General features: G+C 50.8%; 1 protein-coding gene across 3 annotated transcripts in view; it reads right to left on the bottom strand.

Moving 5' to 3' along the window:
- The window catches only part of IL1RAP (interleukin 1 receptor accessory protein), a 388,648-nt gene that overhangs the window by 224,334 nt on the left and 143,482 nt on the right, over positions 1 to 20,832 (bottom strand). For all 3 annotated transcript variants that reach the window (XM_085635879.1, XM_085635881.1, XM_085635880.1), the window contains exon 2: positions 1,214 to 1,278. In XM_085635879.1, the coding sequence (XP_085492005.1) occupies positions 1,214 to 1,277 (64 nt within the window). In that variant the 5' untranslated portion in view covers position 1,278. The remainder of the gene's footprint in view (positions 1 to 1,213; positions 1,279 to 20,832) is intronic.

Genomic DNA, 20,832 nt, shown 5'->3' on the forward strand with positions numbered 1-20,832 from the left:
TCAGGGTTTAATTAACAGTAATAGATGGAAAGCCTGAGTGCAATATGACAATGCCCAAAAGCAGGTAGCGCTCAAGATTGCTATTGAGAACTCAATTAGCAAAAAGCACCAAGTAATCACTCAAAAACAATTATTGAAGTTGCATAATTAATTAAAGATTGTAGGTCTTTCGGTAGTATGTGCTAAGTGACATCGTAAACCATGAAAGACCCATCAATTCATGACATCACAACAGACAAACGTACATTATAATTGAGGAGATAGGACGGGGATGTGCACCTGCGGGAGCTTCATTGGGAATCATACACTAAGCTCGGTCAGCCAGGAAGCGCTGGAAGGGGGGCAGATGGCGGCTGCGCGCGTGCACGCTCACGTGAACGCGCGCGCTAGGCCACCAAAAGCCTGCTGTGGCAGCACTTTCAAAACCCCGATACTAAATGTCTCGGAGCAGCGCATGCGCTGGCACAGCGAGACCTAAACATAGAAACAAAATACCTCCGCCGTGCACAGATGGTTGGTGGTGTTAGTGGTGGCGGTAATCGTGCGCAGAAGGGCAGTAGTGCCGGCGGTATGGAGGACTGTGGTCACAGTATTTTTCCCCCAGATTTATATAGCACGAAACCGACCAGAGGGTATTGGAGCGCTTTACAAGAGCACCGGAAACGTTACCCAAGGACACATTCAGTATAGCTGGTGATGACGGCAACGGTGGCGGTAATGCTGGTGCAGGTGGTAATGGGGGGAAGCAAAGGGGCGAGGGAGGATTTCAGAAATAAAATAGTGTCTCATGCATTACAACGCGAGTGCCCGTGGGAGGCGGAGTAATACACCAAACGGGCAATAGCATGAGGGGAGAGGGCATCGGCCCTCTGGGCGGAGCAAGGATATCTGTCCAGCGACAGAGTTGCGGTTGCTCCTGCGTGGGTTCTACTTGGGATGGTAAAGGGTCCTGTTTGGGAGGTCCCGGCCTGCCTTGCAGGCGCCTTTCGGGGTACAGCAGCTAGGGGCCCGTGTGTGCAACGCACGGCATGTACTTTTGAGGACCCGAACGAGCAGTTTTGTTGTGGAATATATATTTACAGTCGGCCCAGGGAGGACCAGACTCCAGATAGGACCATGAATTTTTACCACGCGTGCCTCCTTTAAGGGACAGTCCTAAAACGTCAGACACAGGTCCCCTCTGGGAGATGCAATGAGACAGAAACGGACTCACCTGAGGCGTTCACCCGCCAGCCACCGCCGACCCACAGAGCGATCAGGAGACAGGCCCACCGCATCCTGGAAAGGAAAGAAGAGGGGCGTTAATAGGATTAATGCTGCAAGACCCCCAAACCAGCAGCCGCTGCCCCCTCCACTTTTAATCACCTGCACAGACAGCCAGTACAATCCCCTTGTGCACCGACTCCAGGCCTGTGCCATTACTCAAGGGCATGTTTATAGCTCCTCTACACATCACCAAAGTTCAGCAGCGCTATTTGGAACGTATGCCGGAGCAGGTCTAAGGGGTGTCAATCTGCCAGAGGGATGAGGAGCGCTTGGGCCCCTTTCAGCTGCAAAATGATTTATAAAGCGCGTAAACAAGGGCGTCAAAGCACTGGAGGAGACTGACCTAAAATAGTGGAACGGGTAGGTAGGGTTGTAGTCTTAAATATTGCAGCCCCTTGGTAAGATGTAAAGCTGTAAGGAGGGGGGCATGTCTCCACAGGATCTGAAACAACCACAGATGGATAGAAAGGTTCCCACCGGCCCTCGGGGAGGAGAGATAATGGAATATCCGAGATGAAGTGCCCCTCGTGACGTCAGACAGCAGGACTGAGCCGGGCCAGCTCTCGCTCGGTTGCACAGACCATTTCTAGCTGCCGAGGAAAAGGCGGGGGCGTTCGGGGAGAGTAAAATATGTGCATAGCTCCCCGATAAGCACCTACAGGGCCAGTGGACGGATGCATTCTTTGGACGGCCTTTGGATCCGGCAGTTGTTATCCAACAGCTCTCGAAAAAACAAACATGTTGCCACACCTGCTGGCCACCAGACTTTAATAATCCACACGGCTCGACTGTAATACGCTTGACCCATCAACCTGCCTCAAATTGTGTGATCCTAGGCAAATATTGTATTTCACCAAGTCACCTCTTTCTTCGTCACCACATTAGAGCACCTGCGCCTACCGGAGCTCAGCAGGTCGGCAGTACGAGAAACTCTTGGCTTTGATTCAATAGGCTAAACTTTCGCTCTAAGTATTTTAAAAAAAACTAGCCCACTTATAGGGTACACATGACCCCAGACTTGCCTCCTAGTCCGCCAGTAGCCTGGTCATCAGAGTGGGGCAGGAAAGCGTCTCAGTTCATATTTAAAAACTCACTTTTAATAAGATTCCTAAAGCATGGTGTGGTAGCGCACAGTAATTTACAGACCGCATAGCTTCAATTGAAATGCAGCTTTAATGATAAAACTATATAGGTACAAACTGTGAAAATCAAATTTCACTAAATATTTGTCATTTGCACATCACAAGTATTCAGAGTTCTTTGATCATTAAAATATGTTTCCACCTCACTTCACAATTACAAAAAAGTGCCATCATACCTACTGACATATTTTGAAATGTGTACAGTTCATTGATGAGCTATCTGCAGCCAGTACAGTCCCTCAGACAGGCCGCCTTTCTTTCTGACTCCAAGGTTAGAGGATTTTGCTAAGTAAACACCAGTCTCCAGGATAAAAAAAATGCAGTAATTTGTCAGAAGAGGCAGCCTGACATTCGACTTCTGTCTCTGAAACCACCGCCAACGTGACGAGCTAAAAACACGATTTAAAGGCATCGCTATCGGTCATTCACCCTCCGAACGAACAGACCCCTGTTGTGGCCAGCTCCTCAGATGGGGCCCTAACAGCTGCACCTGGTAACATCCATACTCCAGGCCTGAACACCAGTCGCACCAATCCAGTCTCACACCTAGGAGTCCTATATATAAAAATAGGTTCAGTGGTTTTGTGGTCATTACATTGATTTCCACGTCGTTTTCTCTACCTACAGGGTGTGCCGTAGTTGCCACCACCCCCCGCCCGAGACCCACGGTGTGAAAGTTTGTCACACTACAAGTGAGACTGTGTTTTCTGTTTTGAGTGCAGGACACTGGCAAAAGCCACACCGGCACATTCGTAAAAATTTGAATAGCATCGCTCACAATACTACTGATACCGCTAAACGCCCTGGCAGGCGTGCACGTGATGTAGCGCTTTATTTGTGGTACCTGAACAAATCATGTTGGCCATCCTGATAACGGTGAATTTAAGTGCATGCTACTATTCACTACTAGATACTCGTGCACTCAGAAGTTATACAGTAAGTGCCCTACGAAGAGCACCAGAGCATGAGAATTCCATGACGACAAACACGCAACATGAATTATATATTTGTTTGTCTATTTTCCTTAATACATCGACAGGCGCAATCCGGTTTCTCTAAATTGAGCAACCACTAAATTTTAGATTGCATTTTTTCACAATTTTCACATTTCACGTCCTCTGGTCAGGGTGGGCCTTAGCGCGCGCCCATACCGCCGAGGTACAGTTTGCTGGTCCTGAAGAATGCCTGGTAATTAACACCATTAAGGCAGGAACATGTCGACCCCATATAATGGGATATAGCTGAGCAATTTACTCAGTTTCTTTATCCCTCACCCTGCTTTTAGTGTGTCTGATTGGCCATTTAATAAACCCCTTTTTAGGTCTCGCCTGACCCCAGGGCATGCGCTGGTCTGGCGAGACTTTTAGTGAGAGCTCAAAAAATGCTACCATGGCCAGCCTAGAGCTAGTGCATGTGCGCGCGCTTAAGAGCAGAGGCTGGCAAACCTGGCCATGCTCATTAAGCACCCCCGATCACTTTCACGGCGCTCCTTTGATGTTCTCGTTCAAAGTACATCAATTATCAAAGAACATGTTGTGTTAATGCTTGGCTGCGCCCGTTTGACTTACAATGTGCTTTCTCTTTCCACAAACTCGATGTTTGTGTTCCTTTATTTTGAGATGCTTTTAGTATTACTGTTTTGTGACTTAACCTCTTCTGTGGCCATGACGAGATAGTCTCGTCATGGAGCACGGTTGCGCTGTGCCCATGACGATACTATCTCGTCATGAACCCCACCCACTAGTGCAACGCCCGGCACAGGAGGGGGAAAGGGCGTGGCACTGAAGGGGTTAAAGAACATTAAGGAAGTGTTACTGTGAAACTGGACAACGTTCACAGTGTTTATTTCTGATCGCAGCGGCTGCTTCATGTCCGTTGCACCATTCAGGGAGTCCTTTAGTTGGGCTTTCATGAGGGCACGACGAGGAAGCTGGAAACTTTTGGTACATTCTCTTTAAAAGCACAGCATGTTGGCGACTGCTTAGGCGATTAGACCTATGTTGCGCTTTAGATCTCAAAGAGCTATGGTGGGTGCAGCAGTTACAACTCATGAAATATGGGGTGCAACTCACAAGGAGGGGGCAGGTTTGAGTGCACATTGGCTGCAATTGAACTCTTAAGAGGATGGGCTGTGTGTATCCATTATCAGCACTCAGTCTTGGCGTGCAGGTCACACAGGAGTCAGGACAGTGCCCGTTGCATCGCTCAATAAAGTTCTACCTCTTACAGTTTACAACCCTCTCCGGTTTCCAAAGCTGAAAGACGTTTTTATTCAGAAAGCAGGGCACTAAGTGGACGGACGGACAGACAGACGGACGGACGGACGGACTCATCCAGCCATCCACCCCCTACGCTAGCAGTGACACCTCCCACCCCACCCCCGTGTTGTAGTTTCAGTGACGTCACTGTACCAAGAGGCTGGCTGGGGGTCAAGAGCAGGAGGATGGGGCTGCTATGGACGCTCCGCTCCTCCGTGTGAGCCGTGCGCCGTGTGGGAGGTCTATGTACATGTGTGTGGCTGTGGCGTCTGCACACGTGTGGCCAGCATACATTGGGTGCCAGTTACATCCATGCATGCACGGGGACTGCGTGTATAATTGTGCACCTGCACACGTGCACACAAGCCCTGTCTTGGCTCAGACTTTAATTCCTTAAAGCTGCGCCTTCAGCAGACGTTTTAATTACACGCATGTTTTTATTAGGGCAATCAGGAGTGTAACACAGCAACCCCGGGAAAAAACAAAAACAAAAATAATGTGAATTCCAAGAACTCGCCCCAAATACTTCCTTCCGCCCAGCATTTAAATGGCTCCAGGCAACGTCAAAGAAAGCGCTCGAGGCGCTTCCTGGAACCCGCAGGGCTTCTCCGCACCCTTTGTTCAGCGCCGTTTCGTTGACAGCAGAGTCCGTGTAATGAGCCCCGCTCAGCGCCATGAGAGTCTCAAGAACTCCAGCGCTATTGCGGGGGGAGGGGGAGGGGGGGGGGGGGGAGTGTCTCCGGGGATCTAGCGTTACGAGGGGTCTCCAGGGATCCGGCAGAGACAGCTCATTATAGGTCACTCAGGCTCTCTCAAAGTAGTTTTCTCAGCTTCCCTTTCTGATTCTAACAGGCGGCGCTGTCGCATTAACCAGCTGTGCTATCCTACCAGGAACTCATGTCTAACTTAGGACAGGGTCTGAATTACATGTAGGCCGCACAGGGCCAGTCTGCACCATGGTGCAAGGGTGCACCGGGGCAGTCACGGTCAGTGCGCCTTATTACAGTCAATGCTCCGATCCCTGCGCACCACAGACTCGTACTTGCCCTGGGCGCATTAGTGAACGGCAACATTCACTGGGCAAGCAACCGCCGGGCCTGCGTTTTACAAGGTGGCAGATTTTCCCCTAAAAAGGCTGCGTGGGGCTACTGGGGCTCGCGGGACCCCTAGTTATATCCACTTTCAAGGGGGCACCGAGAGAGAGTTAAAGAGACAGGAAGTGCAAGGCGGTGGAAGAAAGAGGCGCGAGGTGGAATCAAGGCCGGGCAGGCTTAGTATTCAGGAGATGGAGACAGGAAGTGAAGAGGGTGGAAAAAAAAAAAGAGGCATCAGGTGGAAGGAATCAAGACCAGGCAGCCTCGGTATTCATGAGATACAGACAGGAAGTGCCGGATGGTGGAAGAAAGGCGTGAGGTGAAAGGAATCAAGACCAGGCAGCCTCTGTATTCGAGATACAGACAGGAAGTGCAGGATGGTGGAAGAAAGAGGGCAGGTGGAATCAAGACCAGGCAGCCTCGGTCCTCATGAGATACAGACAGGAAGTGCCGGATGGTGGAAGAAAGGCGTGAGGTGGAAGGAATCAAGACCAGGCAGCCTCTGTATTCATGAGATACAGACAGGAAGTGCAGGATGGTGGAAGAAAGAGGGCAGGTGGAATCAAGACCAGGCAGCCTCGGTCCTCATGAGGAAGTGCTGGATGGTGGAAGAAAGACGTGGGGTGGAATCCCGGCGATGGAGCCTGGGCCTTCAGTAACCCTGGCATCCTCGGTCTCAAAGCCCAGTTCACTCCACAGCTTCCATGTTCAGATTCTTTAGGCCATTATAACAATCTGTTCTCCATGGTATTCGCACCGCACGTCTGCGGATTCTAAGGGCCGGTATAAGATTAATTCACTACCCCCCAGTTCACAGCCGTCACTGCACCCATCTGCAGGCGGAAGTCTGTCTACGTTACAGGATTCCAATGCATGACCTCACATACCCAGTTTAAGCGGCAAGCTTTAACTCACTGAGCCATCCTCCCGGCATGCTGTAGTTCACCCAGTTCAGGGTGTATTTACTCTGTGCATTCTGGGAGCTGTAGTTCTGTTTAGCACATTACGAACTCAGCAATGCAAGTTACAGACTGAAGTTCACGTATGGAGTAGTAAAATTTACCCAACAGGCCAGCCCCCTCAAAGGATGCCACAGGACAGACTTGGAGATTACAGAATTAATCATCAGAAATAAGGCAAGAGGAATGAGTCTTTGAGCGACAACCCCGGAGCAGTGGGTGAAACGAGGGACATCGACTTCCCAAATCTTAGCAGACATCTCGGTTTTAGGTGCGGATACATCGCTGAAATGGAGCCTGGACATGCATGCTCTGCGGCTTTGGACACTGACCAACTGTTTCTAATGCAAGCTAGCCTTTGTAGCGGGTTGATGTAGGTGTAAAATTGCAAGGCGCCAAGGACCTGCGATTCCTATGTGGCTGATCGAGCCAGGGCTTTTTCAAAGCAAGTCTTTACATTCTAACATCATGGTATCAACGATTAGTCAGAGGATTTACCCTAGGACCTGACGAGTGACTTCTTTTCCATTGACCATTAGAAATTGGATTTTAATCACAATGTCCCACTAATAACTTGAAAATGTACAGACTAAATCGTTGATACCGTAATGTTAGAATGTAAAGACTAGCCTTGAGAAAGCCTTTGGCTCGATCAGCCACATAGGGCGAAACACGTGTCGGCTGTTCACTTTCCCTAAAATTTGCTCTAAGAAAAACCAAAACGAGTGAAATGATCATAATGTGGTGAATAAAAAGAACGACTTTCACTCAAATCAACCAGGATTTGTGTGTTATTTGAACAAGGAATTATCCTTTGACATCAATACTCTTTTGGAAAGGAGGAACACCTGCTCACAACCCTTCCCTCAACTGTTTATTCGAGGCTGTAAAGGTCCAGAGCCGTGAGCGATAACACTAGGTATTCATATCCAGTATCAGGATCTCTGGGCCGTTCACTTCTCAACCTTACAAACAGTTCCTTCTCTGAAGGTTTCACACAAAGAGCTTCAAGAGAATGGCACTCATTAGACTGACTCCAAACTGGACTGAAATCTAGTGCTGTGTGAGCACAAACGGTTTTGTGCATTTCATTAAGTGTCCCAGGCAGCACATACTGAAACCCCATGCAGTATTCTGCCTCGGTCGAGGAGGCTGCGGATGTCATCTGTAGCAGCGAGGAGTGCGATCTTGGTGCTGCGGATGTCGTCTTTAGCAGCGAGGAGTGCGATCTTGGTGCTGCGGATGTGGTCTGTAGCAGCGAGGAGCGCGACCTTGGTGCTGCGGATGTGGTCAGTAGCAGCGAGGAGCGCGACCTTGGTGCTGCAGATGTGGTCTGTAGCAGCGAGGAGCGCGACCTTGGTGCTGCGGATGTGGTCTGTAGCAGCGAGGAGCGCGACCTTGGTGCTGCGGATGTGGTCTGTAGCAGCGAGGAGCGCGACCTTGGTGCTGCGGATGTGGTCTGTAGCAGCGAGGAGCGCGATCTTGGTGCTGTGGTTGCTTCTAAAGCCTGACTGGGAGAGGACCAGGATGTTGTGCGTGTCAATGAACTCAGAGTTGGGCATTGGTAGCTTTCGCGAGGACTTTGGCTAGGAGGTGGAGCAAGGGGAACAAGTCTGTAGTTCTTGAGGTCCGTTGGATCGGCAGAGGGGTTCTTCAGCAGGGGGTTGATCTCCGGGTGCTTCCAGTCTTCCGGGAAAGTGGTGCACTCGATGGAGCAGTTGATGGTGCGGCAGACTTTGAGTGCGGTGGAGGTGCCGGCTCTTTTGAAGGTGTGGGAGGGCAGAGACCCGAGGGGGGGATCCAGAGTAATGCTCTTCATGAACCTGAGGGGGGGGGGGGGGGGGGGGGTCTAGTTGGGTAAGATCTGCTGAGGTCTGGAGCCACTGGGTGCAGTGGTTGCAGGTGGGTGTGGGTATTGGGTAGCGAAGCGGTGGTAGATCTTCTGGATTTTGCAGTGGATGAAGGTGGCGAGGTTGTCAGAGGTCTTGAGGGGGAATGTCTGCTGTCTCTGTGCCGAGTTTGGCAAATTCTTTGACCACAGCAAAGAGTTCTTTGCTGGTGTGTGCGTTGTCGTGGATGCATTCCTGGATGGCTGCTTTCTTAATTGTTCTAAGATTCCAAACAACCCCACCATCATCAGCAACTCCACCGCCACCTACAACAACTCCACCACCACCTACAACAACTCCACCGCCACCTACAACAACTCCACCGCCACCTACAACTACACTTACAAGTCCACCAACAACCCCCCCACAACAACCACCACAAAAAACCACCACCCCTGCCAACTCCACCACCACTCACCACAACTACCACCAACTCCACCCCCACCTGAACCATCTAAAATTGCCGTAAGAGCTTTAGTCGAACATGGAGCGCAGGGCAGCAAGGTCACGCATTTGCTTCCAAACCTAGATGATTGGGTGGGGGCCGAGGGTGAGGACTGGGCCCCTCCCCAGCGCCTCCTTGCACATCACACATCCTGGGCACCTGGGTCACTTCTCTCTGGTGATGCCACCAGCAGGGAAGAGTGAAAGAAGCCCCCCCCCACCCTTGCCTACGCATGGACCCGGTATGAGTGATGCACGCAGGGCCGCCCTGTATTCTGCAGTAAGGAACGTCACTCTGTTGTCACCAGGCCGCCTCTGATACCACCGCGGTTTGTGCATGGCCGTGCAAGGGTGCGTGAACAGCATTGCGCGCCCCCCCCCCCCCCCATGGACACAAAGCGGAGTGCACGTGAGCCGACGGCGCGCTCGAGCGCTCACTTGCTGCGCTCATCACAACAGTCATGGGGACAAGAAAGATGCGCGCTTAATACACTAACGCGGCAGGCCATGCATCAATCCGAGCACCCACTGTCACGGGCGGGGGGGGGGGATGTATGCGTGCACCTCCGGCCTACAATGACGGACCCTCTCCAGAGGACAGTGGCCCCCGCCCCGCAGACAGAGGACAGTGGCCCCCGCCCCGCAAGCTTCCCGCGCGCTCACCCTGGAGGCGCCGCGAGGCCCCCGGGGGTCCCTCCCGCTCCGAGGCACCCACGGTGGCCGTCCGGCTGGGCCCAGTGATTTATCGAGGTGATTTACGCGCCAGGTTTGAGCAGCTCAAGTGGCGGATTAACCTCCATTACAGGGCTAATGTGGGGGACGAGCGCCGCAGCGAGCATTCAGCACCATTAGGCGCCCGCCTGTCGATATTCCATATGAAATATCAACGCCAGATTTATGGGGCTGCGCCTGTCGGAGGTCACGCGCCTCGCGGGCCATTACTCCTCGTTTATCCGTTCGCTGCAGTGTTAGGGGCTTGGCGCAATGTTTACGCTTTGTGACCCTCTGCAATGCAGCCACTTACCAGCACGCACCGCGGAGTTTTATCCCCCACACAGTACATTTAATGACCACTCCAACGGGCAGGAGTGTCAACTTATCCTAAAGGTTACTCAGCAGTACATGGTTATGGTCACTTGAGGTAAGCGCTTAGAAGAGGGTAGTTCGTCGGCGCTTTCAAGTCGGTCATCCCCGTGGACGCTCACACGACCCCACCCCACCGCACTTCCCCTGAGAAAGGCCTCTTAGACCCAGCTCTTCTCCCATTGGTCTGCCCCTGAAGAACTCGGCCAGCCCCCCACACGCTACAAAACGAAGTTTTACAGGAGTCACGAGAATAAAACCATACCCGTTTTCAGAATCTGCTAGACGGCTGACGTCACTGTGGTTCAAGGCCTAAAATCTGTACTGTAATCCTGTGGTCTCAGCCTGCTGCACCACCGGCCGGTGGCCCCTGCACCACCGGCCGGTGGCCCCTGCACCACCGGCCGGTGCCCTTCGAATGTCTGAATGCATACCGTGCACACCCTCCCTGCACTAGAGCTTTTCCGAGAAAATGCGCTTCAACTCCATGTCAGGGGTTGTAAGCGCTCTATAAACACATGTAGTTCCTAACCCGGCTCGGACAGGCTCTTCCACTCCAGCCTGCAACCATAACACACATGATGGGTCCTCCCCCCCCCCCCCCCCCAATACCCGATGCTCTGGCCGCAGCCTCCATCCGCTGTAGGGTAGCCGGGGGCAGCCTTCTCTTGACCAGGTCACCAACTGCTACCGAATTGAACTCCCACCGTCCTCACTGCCCCATTTCATGCTCACACTGGAGTCATCGACTGCCCCCCCCCCTCCCCCGGGGTGTCCCTAAGAGGAAGGACAATTCAATCCCTTACTTCATTCTGCAGCAGTGTTCAGTCTGCCCCCACAGCCCCCCCCCCCTCCCCCCGCCCGCCATCCTTCGGTGAATGACCAAGCCTGAGACCACTTTTTAGAGTCAAAACCGAAACCCTGTTGACATCTTCCTTACAAGTGAAAACCTAACCTCAACAGAGCCTCTAATACATGGGAGTCTCCTAACCAGAACTAGTTAGTTCCTGTGCAACCAACGGAAGCAGTTCCTGAAAGAGCTCATGACTGACTCTGTGACCCTTCCTCTTACACCCCTCCGGCCCCCTTCCAGAGGGTGGGACCCTCCTTGCGGGAGGACCTCACCTTCACGCTCCCTCACCGGGGGCTCTTGTGCAGGGGGCCTGCAACCCTTAGGATACCTACCCTGGGCACCCCCTGCACCCTACTTCACCACCCAAAGGGCCTGTGGTAGCGCACGCCAAACTGCACCTGCATGGGTACACCAGGGCACCCGCCCTCAGACCTGGGTACACCGGGGCACCCGTCCTCCTCAGACCTGGGTACACCGGAGCACCCGTCCTCAGACCTGGGTACACCAGGGCACCCGTCCTCCTCAGACCTGGGTACACCAGGGCACCCGTCCTCCTCAGACCTGGGTACACCAGGGCACCCCCCCCCCCCGCCGGACCTGGGAACACCAGGGCACCCCCCCCCCCCCCCCTCAGACCTAGGAACACCGGTGCACCCACCCTCAGACCTGGGTACACCAGGGCACCCGCCAACATTCAGACCTGGGTACACTGTGCACTTGCCGTGAGACCCTGGTTTACCGGGCACCTGCAGGCAGTCAGCAAACCACCGACACCAGGGTAACCGAGAATAAAAACAGACCAATCAAGGAGCATTCAATGGTAGAACAGTCACACAAAGAGGAGACCAAAGACAGACAATACATGGATAACGAGCTGAAACGACCTCATTAAAGTCTTTGCGATGGTGAAGAGGAGCGGTGCGATGGTCCAATGAAGCTGTGGGTGACCATCCTCTTCAGGACCTTGTGAGGTGGATGCGGGAATCATGGGAGGTGTGCTCTGCACCGTTGACGCATCTCCAGATATGCACAAGCTAACCCAAGAGAACAAGGCAAACTCAACATTTCACAGGCAACAAAAAAAAAAGTTAACCCTCAATAGTTGTTGACGCTCTGGGTCCTATCAGCGGCCAAATGAACGGAGCGCTAAAACTTTTCAGACACTCACCCCCAGTCACAGATCTGGGTTGAATCCATCATCATTCTTTAGCTCACTTCGCCGCCCCAGTTCAGACCCAGCTATATGCGAATCAGTCTTCACCCTGGGCCTCATGGGAAGAGTCCAGCCCGAACCACCAAGCCAGGTCTTCCCTGGACCAGAAACCAGCATCCCGGAACTGGTTTCTGGGTAACACCCTTCATCAGCCAGGATAGATTGAATCCAGTGTCAAAGTGAGCAAGGGACCCACATCTGGCCATACCCTGCCAACTTAGGGCGAACAAAGCAAACGCAAGGGGGATGATGGGCGTAGTGCTGAAAGTTTTCAGACACTCACCCCCAGTCACAGATCTGGGTTGAATCCATCATCATTCTTTAGGTCACTTTGCCACCTCAGTTCAAACCCAGCTATATTGAAATCAGTCTGACCACTGCTTCATGGATTCAACCCAGATCTGTGACGGGGAATGGGGGAGGAGGAAGAAGTGTCTGAAAAGTTTCAGCGCTCCGTCCATCATTTCCTTGTGTATGCTTTGAAATCTATACAAGGACCCTATATAAATCAACTCAGTGGATTATATGATTTTTCAACTGCCTTTGTACCGTGCTCTGCCATCACCAAGGAGGAAAATAAGACGCTCCCGCCCTTCAAAAGCCCCAACCCCAAAGGGCAAATCCATAGCTCCGGTGAAACTAGATTTAACTTTCTAGAGTTCATAACTGGAACAGCTGTTCAACGTCACCATGACCAGTCAAGTCCCTACCTTATGGCAGGGTGCAGGAGTTCCTCCCATCTTTAAAGTGACCCAAACAAGATCTGGCCAGTTATAGGTGAACAGTGCTCCTAGAATTTGAAGGGAAACTATTCACCAAAAACTTAAACAATCTGGCAAATTGTGCTACAAAACAACATTTCTCACCATTAACACAAACCAGATTCCGCCCGGGCTGCTCTGTCAACTAAAGTTTGGCTTTGACTTTTCTGGTAAATGAAATCATTAAAACACAAATCATTGTATACCAGCTTTGTGGGTTATTCCACTGCTTTCAACAAAGTGAATCGTAAAAGCCTATGGGTAAAGCTGAAGTGGGGAATGGATCCTTCCTTACTGCATCTCCGGATTGAATTACAAACAGATCCACGGCTGCACGTCAGGTAATCCACGACAAAGTTTTGAGGCCCAAATTCCACACCGCGGGCGGGCGTAAGCAAGGACGCCTTCTTGCCGCGTGGTTATTCTCTCTGTATATCGCTGATCTCATGGACGCCCTCGATTCAGACCTCGGTATCCCCACCCAAGCTGGGAGGCACAGGAATATCACATTTAGCCTACACCCACGGCGTGGTCACACCGTCGCAAACTCCAAAAGGTGTCCAGTACCTACTAAACAGTCTAGTTTCAACCTGGAGAAGGGACTAATTGCCAACCCATCAAAAACCAAAATGAAGATCCTTGGAAAGAAAATGAAGTCCACATTACCCCTTAGGGTCTTGGGAGATGTTGGGATCAAAACAGCCAGTCAGTATGATCCTCTTGGCACTACATTGGACAGTAAGCTGGCATAGAGTAACCACCTACGCCCACGAGGCTCAAGCCAGCTACGATCGCAACATCTATTATAAGATTGTTTAATTGCTCTGCTGCCGAACAGGTCGGACAATCACTGGAAGCGATAAATGTGAAACTTCTAGCATACTACTGTATGCATCACCTGCGTTACACAACTAGTCTATAGCCCGTTTGTATACAACTTTCATGCAGTGTGCACATAATCTCCGCATAGCCACTCCATACAGTCATGAGGCTTGTACTCAATTTAAGATCTTTCAAGTCCGTGCATACCGGAGCATGGCGAAATATTTTAGTGACTGTGCGAGGCGGACCCGTTAACCTTAAAATTCATAATCCATCAGGAACTCAAAAGAACATCCTAAAAGGATGTGGAACTGAATGTTAGATCATCGGATGCGGCTCTAGGAATTCACAATGTACCCGACCCAGAGTCGCTGGCAAAGTTACACCGACCGGCCAAGAAAGTCCACTCTGAGGAACTTTAACTGGCAGACGGAGGGCTATCGACTTGGCCAAGTCGCAATATGAACATGGACGTGGTGTCCGATACCCTCGCCTCACAGAGCCAAGAATAGTTAGGGTCACACCTGCCATGCTACCTTATTTATTTAACGATTTGTAAAGCGCCTGGTGACCCGGAGGCATCCCCGCGCTGTAAAAGACTAGTAATGATCAGCGGGGGAGGAGAGGAGGTACTATTTGGGGAAGAGGAAGGTTTTCAGTTCTTTGCGGAACCGAATGAGATTAAGATTATGACCCTTTACATCCCGCTCTATGAATTTGAGAGGAAATGGAACCCTACGCTTAAAGGAAACATAAGCTGCCTGTCGACTCTGCGGACATTCATATGAAACCCTCCTGCATATTATACGGATCTGCGCCAAACTTTTGTATTTAAGAAAAATGTACTTTATCGAAGCAAAAACAAGGTCGAATGTCGAGGCGGTTCGATATTCTTTTAGTGTGGGGGATACTAGTGCAATCACACGGACGACATTTTTAGATGAAATTCACACCGCGTTACTCTCGAGCCAGCAACGGCGTCCATCATTGATCTCAACTTCTACAGGTCCAGACTTGAACCATCACCTGGAATTTGCGCCAATTGTGATATTGTGTTGATTGTAATCCTTGATTAATACACCAACCCCCCTAATCCTCAAGAACCCTCAATCTCGGGACCTCAAAAGTTAGAGTAGAAATAAAAAGACCCGAGTGCGTTTCTTCAGTGGTAGCGCCAATGAAACATCTGGAAAGAGACCCTCGGGGTGGTCTGCGCAGGCCTCGTGGCCTAGTAGGACTTCTCATGCATATTACACCTCTGCTCCGACCTCACCTGCCAGGGACCCCCAACACGAGACCCCTTGCACCGCAAGGGACCCCTTTGGAACATAAACCGGACTCCTTCCAAGCCCCCCAGAATATTAAGGTATTCCCCAAAACACCGGACCCCATAAACGCCTCACAAACACCGACCTGCAGCCTCATGGGACACCAGGCAAAACAGAGCTCAGTCTGTGCCTCCCTGAATGAGCGACAACTGACCCTCAGGACGCCCATCCAACACCCCCCCCCCCCCCCACACTCTTTAGAAAGCTTCTGACCCGCTCACATCTAGAGTGGTAGGATCCTCTCAGACGGACACCACCGCGCATGCGCAGCTCTCCATGCCCGAGAAGATGCGGCTACAATAAAAATGTCCTGGGCTCCTCGCAGGTGGTAGTCCATGACTTGGTAAGCACGTAAATTACGCACGTTAAAGGCATCTTACGTGTTGTATAGAGAGCCCGGTGGGCTGGAACTTAGACCCGTCACCAATATTTAGTAAACGGTTCTTATTTTTGTTATCAGGTTCTGGAGGATGGAAGTCGAGGCGTGCCGTTCCCATTGACACATTCAGAATCGGCCCTCAGCACTGACGAGTCTAAAGCCTCCCCCCCCCCCCTCACATTCCACGGGGGCGTCACTTCGCAAGTGCCGATGAAGGAAGGACGTGCCAGCTTGTTCTGCTCACATCTGTGCGGTGCCAGCCACCAGCGCGCCCGCCGGAGGGTAAACCAGGGGTCACGGCGGTGCCAGCGCACGCATCCTGCGGGCGTCAACGCACTTCACTAATGGCATTAGAGGGTCAAAGAGGCACTCGAGGGCACGAGGCAGAGACCACGAAGGATTTCCGTAAGCCCATAGTTTGTCTAATATTGTTAAGGGAATTATGGTTTCGTTAAAAATAGTTCTGAAGATGTGGCGTAACTGCCAAAACTGCAGAATTTGGAGCTGGGGAACCAGGTTCGCGTCTCGGCGTCGGATTAGCATCCTGTGATTCTGGGCAAATCACGTAATGTCTCAGTGCCTACCGAAAATGAACGTGTGCTTGTGTAATGCAACAGCTTCTCATGTAAAGCGCTCCAATGCCTTCCGGTCGAGAACGCGCTATATAAAACTGCAAAAAAAATAAACCAAAAACCAGAGCTTGAGACCGTCAAACGGCAGACAGCTTGACATGATCTGCGACGTGGGCGCACATCACCGTGTGATCTGGGGCTCCGAGAGCATCAGACGCAGCTAGGAATATTCCACATCAGACTAGATGTGGTGGCGACGAAGAGGCCAAGAAAGCAGATGTGCCAGTGACCAGGCCAAGACACGAGACGCACTGGTGAGTTGTGACAACAGATTCCCCAGGGAGTAGTGAGACGACTCCAACGAAAAGGCGGAGGAGCGTCGCCCAGCTGGTATTTGAGAAATGCAAAGGAAAACCAAAAGAAAGGATACCAACAAGACGTTATCAATGTATTTTTCTGTGCGAGATTGGAGCGGCTTGGAGGGGTTTGCACTCCCTAAGCAGTGGCGTAGCTCTGGGAGGGAGGAGTGGGGGTTATTGGGGGCCGACCGTCCCAGGTGGACCATACCACCCCCCTCCGCTTTTGGATCAGGCCGCTGCAGGTGGCAAACGCAGGGGCTGCAGGTGGCAAACGCAGGGGCCGCCACGGGCAGTCTAAGGCCTAGCTAAGCCACTGTCCCCAAGTGCGCATGAATGTTTGATCGGCCTTCTGGGGCCAGCCAAAGATTGATGCACACTTCACACAGCCAGGTGGAGAACATTCTGAGAACATGCCCAGGCTCCCAGGCACTGCCTGGGCGGCCTAACAGGCTGCCCAGACCAATCAGAATGCTCCCCATGCAGCGTCGTGACTGGCTGGGAGAGTCTGCTCCTGGTGCTGTCAGTGCAGACAAAGGACAGAGGAGAGGCATGCAGCGGCTGCGAAAAGATGGTACGTTTTTAGGTCTCGCCTGAGACAGCGCTTTAGCGCTGCACTGGCGAGACTTATAGTAAGCACTTTTGGAAGTGCAAACGAGTGCTTTCAGGCCGCCAACTACTGTGCATGTGTGCCGGGCGCGCGCACCATTTGGCAGCCTGAAAGCACTCGTAGTCTTTCACTTTCGCGGCCGCTCGGCCGCTTTGATGTTTTATCACGATTGCGATCACTTTCAGTTTCGCGCCGCTTGTTCTTGTTCCAACTTTGTCTATCTCTTCCTGTATTTTTCCTTCTCTTGCTGTCTCTCACTCGCTGTCTCTCACCATCGCTCCATGTCCCTCTTTGACTTTGTGTTTTCCTATATTTTTCCTTCTCTTGCTGTCTCTCACACGCTTTAATTTTGGTTCACACTTGGAATTCACAGCACCATATCGCCACAAAGTGGTTGGATGTGAAGCTAAACAAAAACCCTTTTATAATTTGATTTAATAATGTTTGAAGTACAAAACGAACACACAACTATGGACTCCTAAATATATTACACACTCTGGGAACACATTATACTGTATTTGTTTTTTATTTTTATATTAAGTCTTTAATTCATGCATTAACGTAGTGCATTGTCAAATTGCACTGCTTGATTTATTATTTGTGGTTTATATAAAATGACAATCTCATGTCCTTTGGCATTTTAGCGTATTCAGTAGTGCGGGAACATCTTTCCAAATAGTACAGAGGTTTCCAAAAGAACGGACACTGATTTAATGACTAGAGACTGCTGCTCCCTTGTGGAAAATGTTAATACTTGTTTTCTGATAGATAACCTCTATGTAGGATCTAGGTTGTCACTAATAAGGAAGAGTCCGTTAATTGTAAACATTCAAACGTTTATTTCCAGCGCGACGTGTTGACAGCGGTAAGTCCAAGACAGTAATAACAACAGCTGTCATTACCACCATATATATATATATCTTACCCCCCAATACAAATGAAGCTCCACGTGCCCCACCGTTAACACCAACCTCCAATGCATTATGTGGCGGATGACGACATTCTATGAAAATGGACACGAGCCTGAAGCAAGGTTTACGCTCAAGACTACATCAAACACGAGCACGACAACAGCATGCCGTGCTCGTGTGTACAACAATCTATATCCCACCGGGCAAAATGTATGATTATCTAGTAAGCTCAATCTTCATGTTTATCCGTGACATTAGTAATTCGGAGGATTCCCCTAAGGTAATAATTGTAGGTGACCTAAATGCAAAAATGTCCAACTCTGCATGTTCGTCGTTTGTAACTTTGGAAAAGGAAAATGCCTGTGCGATCCCTGAGGTAGTGTTTCCCAGAGGCGCCTGCTTCACGAGGGCGTAAGGGGGCGTCGATAGGGAAGGAGAAGAAGGAAATTCCAGCAGCTTAGCAAACAAGCCTTTGCAATGCAATAGGTGTTGCATTTATGCAAGTTTAAGCTATTGGCATCGGAAATGGTAATGCCTTTTATTTATGTTTTAAAAAGCAAATCATAAAAAAAGGCATTGTCATTTACAGTGCCAATAGCTCAAACTTACGTAAATGCGAGACCTATTGCATTGCAAATGCTTGTTTTTATTTTTATTATTTGTTTTTTTAAAGTGGGGGAACGGTTTTCATAACATTAAAAAAGTATGGGCACGTAATGCCCCTCAGATCTCCCCCCAGCTTCGACCACTGTACCAGATGCACCGGCGAGCAGCGAGACCAGATGCACTGGTGACTTACATCATTGCAGGAGCGGATATGTAAAGTCTTCACTGACAGTTTGATGGTAGTGATGTCTGCAGCTTCAGACCTCTACCTCACTTCTAGGTACACGGGGAGGTGGCCCAGAGACAAGCGTAGTGGAATCAAGCTGCTAGATCTCTACAGTCGTACTCTGAATAGAATCCAGGGTCTGCAGGAGGCCAGCGCCTCAAAAAGTCGAATGGTGCTCGCTCTAGTGTATCTCAGTCACTAACCTACAGGTACTATGCGGCTCCAACCTATGGTGGAAGCTGGCATATCCGGACCAGTCTCACCGAGTGGAGAGCAGCTTATGGCAGTCACTCCCAACATCGGTCGACACGTGTCGGTCAGGCCACATTTTCAGAGCTTCAGCAGGAGATAAACTGACTAACACTCAATGCAAGTGATATCATGCACCTTGCGAGTATGTAGAAAACTGGGCACAGCTCCAGCTTGTGCCAGCTATCATCGGCCAAAGGGTTCAGGAGCTTTAAACCAGTGAGGTCCAGAGAAAAGAGGGCATGGGCACCTCAGTCATCAGCTGGTAATCACCGAATGCCAGAGTCATTCTTTAAGTTCAGTCAGTGTCCAGTGTCTCACTTATGTAATCCCAGCACACTGCACTGGTGCAGCTGGGTGTCTATCGGCCGTGAGAAACCAGCCACAGCATTTTAAACCCAGGAGTCGGTCCTGACTGACGTGTTCAGAGAAGCCAAAAGTAAAGTTACCAGATGCCTGCAAGTCACCCATGGATGCAGACTCCAGACCTGGGCTTTTGTTTGACAATCCGTATTTTCAAACTTGAAAATTGTAAGGAGAGTGAAGGCGGGAAGACAAACTCATCAGGAGACGCAAAGAGCGACAGAGGAGCAGACGTCTAGTGTTTCTCAATGGCTGTGGGTACAAACCTCTTGGCACCAATGCCCTCACCAACCTCCTACTAAACAGGCACTCCCCCACGTGGTCAGGCCAGCAGCGGGTGGTGCTGGCAGTCACATCACCAGCTCCATGGGTGCATTCAATGTAGGGTTGGTACCCAAGGGTCACCTCCAAACCAGCAGCCACAGTTGTGGCCAATCACAAGGCGGACAGCCGGAATGCTTGCATATGGTCTAAACCATGGGCAATCACTCTCGCCAGCATTCTATTCCACCGTTGTTCACCCACTGTGCCACTCTAGACAGATGCCAACCTCCTGAAAATCAGTGCGAACCCCGCTGCTCATGTGATCAGTTCAGTTCATTCCAGAGGCGCAACTAGTGCCATATTTCGGGGGGGGGGGGGGGGGCTAAAATTTTTTTTTCGGGGGAGCTGAACCTCTAAGCAGTAGGCAGAGTGGAGCTGCAGGGGCTCTTAGAAGGGGTGAAACAGCAGCAAGGCCTCATTAACATGCAAGTGGTCTTTTAAAGACCTGTGAAGTGCTCGGGTGCGGCTGTTTGTGCACCGGGAAGTAGTCTCATCCCGGGTTGCCACACACGATGGGGGAGGGGGGGGGGGGGGCTGAAGCCCTTTGAGTCCAATTGGTGTTGCGCGCCTGGTTCCAATTTAAAATTGGGATTTTAAAAAAATATCTTTGTGAATTAAATACAATATTTAATAAGTGGTGTAGTTTGCTGAACGCAGGTTTCTGTATTTTTGTGCATTGCTTTGTAGTTGGAATAATCAAGATTGGGTAGAGTGGGGTCCCCTGGATTCCAATAATGACTATGTGGGAGGTCCCTGGATCCCAGCAATGATTTGGTGGGAGTACCCAGATTCCAGTAATTATTTAGTGGTGGGGGTACCCAGATTCCAGTAAGGATTTAGTGGTGGGGGTACCCAGATTCCAGTAAGGATTTAGTGGTGGGGGGTACCCAGATTCCAGTAAGGATTTAGTGGTGGGGGTACCCAGATTCCAGTAAGGATTTAGTGGTGGGGGTACCCAGATTCCAGTAAGGATTTAGTGGTGGGGGTACCCAGATTCCAGTAAGGATTTAGTGGTGGGGGTACCCAGATTCCAGTAAGGATTTAGTGGTGGGGGTACCCAGATTCCAGTAAGGATTTAGTGGTGGGGTACCCAGATTCCAGTAAGGATTTAGTGGTGGGGTACC

The sequence above is a fragment of the Triturus cristatus genome, chromosome 11, assembly GCF_964204655.1.
Source record: "Triturus cristatus chromosome 11, aTriCri1.1, whole genome shotgun sequence".
Classification (NCBI taxonomy): Eukaryota; Metazoa; Chordata; class Amphibia; order Caudata; family Salamandridae; genus Triturus; species Triturus cristatus.